Source organism: Embiotoca jacksoni, unplaced genomic scaffold (genome assembly GCF_022577435.1).
Source record: "Embiotoca jacksoni isolate LCO1_2020_lvr unplaced genomic scaffold, fEmbJac1.0.p SCAF_12, whole genome shotgun sequence".
NCBI lineage: Eukaryota > Metazoa > Chordata > Actinopteri > Embiotocidae > Embiotoca > Embiotoca jacksoni.
Window position 1 is genome coordinate 9,332,622 of NW_027185252.1, and position 7,154 is coordinate 9,339,775.

The 7,154-nt window shown below is 42.9% G+C and overlaps 1 protein-coding gene across 1 annotated transcript; it reads left to right on the forward strand.

Annotated features, from left to right (window-relative positions):
- The first annotated feature begins 9 nt into the window (after window positions 1-9).
- On the forward strand, window positions 10-7,142 carry LOC138195325 (leucine-rich glioma-inactivated protein 1-like). Its single transcript, XM_069144636.1, has 8 exons — window positions 10-874; window positions 1,127-1,198; window positions 1,765-1,836; window positions 1,939-2,010; window positions 4,291-4,362; window positions 4,799-4,968; window positions 5,071-5,235; window positions 5,402-7,142. The coding sequence occupies exons 1-8, from the start codon at window positions 687-689 to the stop codon at window positions 6,217-6,219; spliced, it is 1,629 nt and encodes a 542-aa protein (XP_069000737.1). The 5' UTR covers window positions 10-686; the 3' UTR covers window positions 6,220-7,142.
- The last annotated feature ends 12 nt before the right edge of the window (window positions 7,143-7,154 follow it).

Consider the following 7,154-nt stretch of genomic DNA (forward strand, 5'->3'; position numbering starts at 1 on the left):
TGTCATGGAAAGATGTAGTCGGTGAAAGCCGAGGAGCCAATAGCCCGACTATATTGCCATGATTAGGCAATAATTAATTTTCGGCGGGTTTCCCACCCGCTCCCCCGCATAGAAAGCTCGTGTGCGTCTGCGCCGCAGGCAGCAATCCGCTGGCTCATTTCAGGGCTTCATTTTCTCCAGCTGATTCACGAAAAATTACACAATTCCGTTGCCTGTTGGGCGGATCTGGACACGGAGAGAGAGAGTGGCGTTTGCTGAAATCATAGGCGTGGTTTTTGGATGGAGATGCGCCGTCTGCTCCCGCTGGGATCCCCACCTGCCCTCACACCGCGTTTGTCACCGCGCCAGCTGGTATTTTCCTGAGCCCCAATAATACAGCCAGGCGTTTGATTAGGTTTTTTTGTTTTTGTCACGGAGGATATAGATTTTTTTTTTTTATTTTTTTTTTTTCCCCCCGCCTGGGGTGAGGTGTAATTACAACGCTGCGGACGCCCGGCTGAATCACCTCCAGAGCGGCGGCGGCGGCGGCGGCGGTGGCGCACGGCACTTGGCGGAGATAAACAAGAGCGGAGAGCGCGTCGCTTGGCCTCCAGTTCAGCAGCAGTGGGAGAGGAACCACAGCGGAGACCCTGGTTCATGTGTAGGGCTGCTCGACGCGCAAGTCGTGCCCGAAGCGGTTCGCAAGGATGGAAAACGCACCCAGAAGATCGCCCTGGCTTGGCTTACTTGTGGCGGCGTCTGTTTTACTTTTAGTGGACAGCAAGAGACCCAGGCAGCCTCGCTGTCCCTCATTATGTACGTGTACCAAAGATAACGCCTTGTGCGAGAGCGCAGTACTGATCCCTCGCAGCTTTCCCGCCGATGTCATATCACTGTAAGTCATATTTATTACCGTTTCATAACAACAACAACAACAACAAAAATCCAGACCAGTGTTTTCCATTACGATGATTTACAGAGCAGACTCGGTTCTATCTGTTGGTAGATTTGCCTGCTGCTGCTGCTGCTGCTGCTGCTGCATAGTAATGCATATCCAAGGAACAGGCTGCAATAACTGTTCGCATGAAGTCTTAACAGTGCGTGTGCGTCTGTTCCTTGTTTTTTTTTTTTTTTCTTCCTCCCGCAGATCATTCGTCAAGTCTGAATTCACTGAAATCCCGAAGGAGAGCTTCATCCACACGCCTGCCCTGCACCTCCTGTGAGAAATGTCTCTTTTGGAGCTTTTTTTTTTTTGTTCGTCAGTCTTTGTTGCATGCTGTCAGTTCCCAGTGAGTTGATCAACGCCATGTTTAACGTTCAAGATATTTTCCTCTCCACTGATGCTACACACGAACGAGTGTTCACGCAGCTACTGATTGGATTTAGGAGTTCAAACACACACACACACACACACAACAACAAAAAAAGAAGCATTTTATAGAATTACTTCTCTAAATGTCTTCCCTCTGGACAAGCCTTTTCATGTCATGGGAATTCATCCAAGTAAAAACGTATCTGCGTTTTGGTAATCACGTCTGGATTAACAAGCGAGATTTATTTACGGGGAATTCCTCCTCTTGAAGAGGGACTCCCCCCCATTATCCTGTCTCATGGGGTGGAGTATTGACCCGACGCACATTGTCCTTCAACACAAACACCGTGGGACTCCTCACAGAGCATTGATCCTTGTCTTCGGAGCACCTGGGTTAAAACAGATGGGTCTATTTGTGGGAAGGCAGTTTGTTGTTTTCCTGGATAATATTAACTTGAGGTCCCTGTGCACAGCCTCTTCACAGCCAACAACCTGGAATCTATAAACGAGGATGCTTTCCTCGGCCTTCCTCATCTAGAGTATCTGTGAGTAGATGATACAAATTTGATGCTGGAAGCTTCTTCTTTTTTTTTTTAAAGAGAAGATTGTCTCCTTTCATATATGCATTTTCTCAATATCTTTTTCAGATTCATTGAAAACAACCAAATCAAGTCGATATCACCACATGCTTTCCGTGGACTGAAAACCTTAGTGCACCTGTGAGTACTTCAAAAAAAAAAAAAAAAAAAAAAAAAAAAATCCTTCTTGATATATATATATAGTACTAACATTCAGATGTGGGTGTAATTTTGTGGTTGGTTTTGATTTAAAATCTAACAAACACTGGTTGCCAGTTTTAATCTGAAGCTTTGTTTGTATGAGTAGACTGTGTGCAGGTAATCACCGTTCCAATAAAACTCTGACAAACGCCACGAAGACATTTCTCCCAACACTGTGCAGCTGTTAATATGTTTACAATGAACGGGCCTTTGGTTTTTGTAAGGAGGCATAGAAAATCACTGTAACCGCAAAATAGCAACGGCAGCACCACGCATGCCCGCCACCGCACTGCACAGCGCGTTTTATCGGCTAATTAAGCCCCATATTGTGTACATTTCTGGTGTTTTATTTGCAGTCTTGACCTAAGTTGGGCCTCATTAGCGTACTGTTTGTGTAATAATAATAATAATAATAATAATAATAATAGACCAAATAATGATAGCTAATAGGCTACAGCAACCCCCGCCACACTGAACAGGACAAAAGGGGGTCGAAAAATGAGTGAATGAATAAATACACACCTAAAACGTCACCAAAACAGCAACCTGCAGTGCACAAGATATAGGCTACCAAACAGTCCACTCGCCGTCCACGTTGGCCTTGTAGCCTGATAAAGGTTCAACACAGGTTCCCCTGCAGAAGGGAATTTTCTCAGCAAAGGGTGCTTCCAATCCCCATTTCATTTCCGGGTCAGATAAGTTTCCAAACTTTATTGAAATAGGTGAGCCTCGTCTTCTACTTTTTGTGCTCTCTGAAGACGTTTTTTTTTTTCAAAGCTGAAAAGATTCCCACAGGCGGCAGTTGAGGCACCAAATGTTAACTAAAGTCAAGCTCCACGTGACTTACAACACCGTACCACTTGAGCATCACAACCACCATCAGGTGAACAATGACGTCCGTGTTTGGTTCAGATTGTCAAACCAACGCAGCTGGCGTGAATCACAGAGTTACATACGTGAGGTCGGGCTCACCGTCAGAGCCTCAGCAGCCGAGGAGTTCAAATGAGCGGGAACTGCCCGGTGCGGTCTCCCCGTGCACCACCAACACCGGCCTATTAATGTCCAGTGTTTGTGTTACTTTGGAAACGTAATTGGGTACAAATTACGAGTTACCGTGTTGATATAGTAAGTAATGTAGGCTAACTTCATTCATGTAATGTGAATTATTACGTTCGATTTGTTTTTGATTGAATTTAAACTGGGCAACAAAGCTGAAAAGGACAATTGAAATGAATGTAAATTGGGCCGTGTAAACCTCCCACTAGACTGAACATTGGTTACTGTCAAAGTTGAATCAAAGATCTTCAATATAACTTGAATTAAGATTTCAATGTTTTGATTTTAAAGCACAAACACCAAATAAATTGATTTAATATGCAGATCACTGCTGACTGCAGTAAAAAGATTTTCCCGTAACTTTAAACCAAGTCTACGTTCTGGTTGACTCCATGCTGAGTGATGATAAAACTAACAACAGGGCTAAGTGTTCAGTTTTTTTTTTTTAACACTGGTTCCTGAATAACTCTTTTTAAATAGCTTATCTCTTTGTCTATGTTGTTGCTCAGAGGAATGCACATTGATTTGATTGTCGGACACGAGGTGGTGCAAATTCAAACGAGAAAACCAATCAAAAACAACACAACATTTAAACACAAAGTGCCAAATGAAGCCTGTCTGGATTTGGACAATTCTTCAGTGATTTTGACAAAACAACAGTGAAGCTCATTTATTTGAGACAAAGCGAGAGAAAATAAATTAGCCAGCCACAAAATATTTTTTTTTTGGACATCAACAAGATATTTAAGATAAGGTTCTGAGAAAACAAATGAAATAAAACTACATCGACCTTCTCAACAGAGAGGTTTACTTTTTCGCCCTTTTTTGTAGCAGAGAAAAGCCATAAAATAAAATGGCTGAGTAGGCAGAGCTAAAAATAGCTTAATGTTTCTTCAAACTCACAATAAGCTATGTTCCTGCTTTCACTCTGCAGGGTGGCAGTATGTGCCCAAGCTCTTTAACCAATAAACTCCTCTGTGATGAAATACTGCACTAACACATCCACATTTCTTAAAGAACTGAAAGTTTCGCTTACAACATATAACAAGGGGGGGTATGTGTATGAGTTTAAAAGTATGAGGAGGGAAGGACAGGGGGAAGTTTACTTTGAATAAATCATGAAATCAGAACAATAAGCGGTGTGTTTTTTTTCTTCTATATCAGGAGTCTGGCCTACAATAATCTGGAGACTATACCCAAAGACTTGTTCAACGGTCTTGAGGCTTTGACAAAAGTGTAAGTATGAATTTTTTTTCTTGCCTACAGACATGAATTTCATTAATTTACGTAACCTATAATGTATTCTGTTTTGAACAATGAGTTTTCTGCACTGTCTTCTATTTCTAGAGCACTGTATCATAAGTCCACTTCAGCAAGAGGATGAAAAATGTGTGGGCAGCTCGTGCTTTTAACGCCATTAAAATTACATGCGGCAGTGAGGAAGAGAGATAGTTTGCAATCTATCACCCACTGAAGATATTCAGTTCTCTTTCATAGTCTGTCTTGATGTTAATGAGAGCACAGAGTGAAGCCGTGGGGCCCAGAGAGCAAAGCTCGCAGTCACACTTCAGTGACTGCTGCTTTTGAGAATTAAATCCATTCAGAAAGAGGAGCACATTCCTCTTGGCTTTTTGAGGGTTTGGAGGTTAGTTTGGTGGTTTTGTCCCTTCAGAGACTTGCGGGGGAACCAGTTCACCTGTGACTGTAAGCTGAAGTGGTTGGTGGAGTGGATATACAGCACCAACGCCACCGTGGATCAGATTTACTGTAAAGGCCCGGCCTCACAGCTGGACAAGAAGATCAACGACCTGGTGTCGCAGTCCTTCGACTGCATCACCACAGGTGGAGTACAGACCAAAGCTACATTTTCCAACTTTTAAAGCTTCTCGGGACATTCAGTTAATATAAGTGTTGTTTTTGTTTTTGTTGTTTTGTTTCTCTCAGAGTTTGCTTCCTACCAGTCTCTGAAATTTGAATCCATATCGGTGGAAGCATTTTCTTTCGGAAATGACCAGTATGTGGTGTTCGCCCAGCCCTTCATTGGGAAGTGCAGCTTTCTAGAGTGGGATCACGTGGAGATGGTCTTCAGAAACTTCGACGACATCGACAGTGAGTAAAAGCCATTTCAAATATCCTGCGATGTAGTTGTGATTGAGCTGTATGAGTTTGAGACGAGGGGTGGGAACTGTGGGATTGGAAGAAGAACCACTAGATGGAGACAAGACAAAGTGAAGCTGTATTTTTTTTTTTTTTATACTTTCTTTTTCTCCACAAGGCACATCCACAGTGATCTGCAAACCTCTGGTCATTGACAACCAGCTCTTTGTCATCGTGGCTCAGCTGTTTGGTGGCTCACACATCTACAAGCGAGACACCTCTGCTAACAAATTCATCAAGCTCCAAGGCATTGACATCCTGAGAATCCGCAAACCAAACGATGTTGAGACTTTCCGCATCGATGGAGAATCCTTCTTCATCATAGCGGACAGCTCCAAGGCCGGGTCCACCACCATCTACAAGTGGAACGGTAACGGCTTCTACTCTCATCAGTCCCTCCACCCGTGGTACCGCGACACTGATGTGGAGTACATGGAGATCTCCTCCAAACCTCATCTGATCCTGTCCAGCAGCTCCCAGAGGCCCGTCATCTACCAGTGGAACAAAAGCACCAAGCTGTTCGACAGACGCACCGACATCCCAGAGATGGAGGATGTTTACGCCGTCAAGCATTTCCAGGTCAAATCCGACCTTTTCATCTGCCTGACGCGCTTTATTGGGGACTCCAAAGTGATGCGCTGGGACGGGGCCCTCTTCAGAGAATTGCAGACCATGCCCTCTCGTGGCTCCATGGTGTTCCAGCCCTTCACTGTGGGCAGCTGGCAGTACGCCATTCTGGGCAGCGATTACTCTTTCACCCAAGTCTACCGCTGGGATGCCAAGAAGGGCGAGTTTGTGCGTTTCCAGGAGCTGAACATCCAGGCGCCGCGGGCCTTCTCTCCAGTTTCCATAGACAACCGTCAGTTCCTGCTGGCTTCCAGTTTCAAAGGCAAAACTCAGATCTATGAGCACCTGGTCATTGATCTGAGCGACTGAGAGATCATTTCTTTCTTTTTTTTTGTCTGATTGGTTGTTTGGTTATTTTAGTGATTTTTGTGTCTAAAGAAGGCGGTTGCAGCAGACACATTGAATGTGTTGATCCTAACTTGAGAAAGACGGGCATTACTCCTACTCACTTTTAAAACCTTCGATTGAAATCAGCGCACGATGAATTTTAAAGATAAATGCATGTATCTCGACCAAATATATTTGTCTGAGATGCATGTTGAGTTCAATGCATGTATCTCAAGTTAGGATTAGACCCAATATGTCGCCAAATCATTAATGCATGACCAGGCCGTCCCATCCAGATTAACGTGACATCCATGTTCGTTAATCCATAAATTCCAACATTGGCCTGTATGTTTTTTTTTGTGTGTTCAGCCTTCCATGTCACTCAACAATGTTTCTACATTTGTAATCTCATATATTTATCTACAGAAAGTAATGATAAAACTGAACTTTTTAACCTATTAACATGTTTAACTGAACAAATCTGCCAAAATGAAATGTTTACACTTTCCTGTCTTTCCATTTGTATGCTAAAAGATTTGTAAATGAAGCTTTTGTAAGTTTAAGAGGGACCATGGCAGTAGGATACATTTGTTACAGAGAATGATTTAAAATTAAGCTTAATAGTTTGAAAAATATCAACAGAAATGTATGAGAGTCTACCTGTTTAGCTCACATTTTTATCGTTAATGGTTTGTATGATGTTTAAAGTCTTGAAAATAGTTTGTCATAACTGGGAACTATCGGAGCTATTTTCCAAACACTGACGAGCGCTGAAAAGACAAACTGAAGATATTGTTCATAATGCTTTACCTTTGGCTAACGTGTGCAAAAATCCATCAACTGTTTCATGATTAGGACTAATATCATGCTATTTAAGAGTCAATAAAGGCGAACATTTCATCTGAGCTGTGTAGCAT

What these genes read in the sequence shown, in the direction of transcription:
- LOC138195325 (XM_069144636.1), top strand. Translation starts at nt 687, where the DNA reads ATGGAAAACGCACCCAGAAGATCGCCCTGGCTTGGCTTACTTGTGGCG. An exon ending in ACGCCTGCCCTGCACCTCCT is followed by an intron (nt 1,199 to 1,764) that starts GTGAGAAATGTC and finishes CCCTGTGCACAG; the next exon opens with CCTCTTCACAGCCAACAACC. An exon ending in AAACTTCGACGACATCGACA is followed by an intron (nt 5,236 to 5,401) that starts GTGAGTAAAAGC and finishes TTTCTCCACAAG; the next exon opens with GCACATCCACAGTGATCTGC.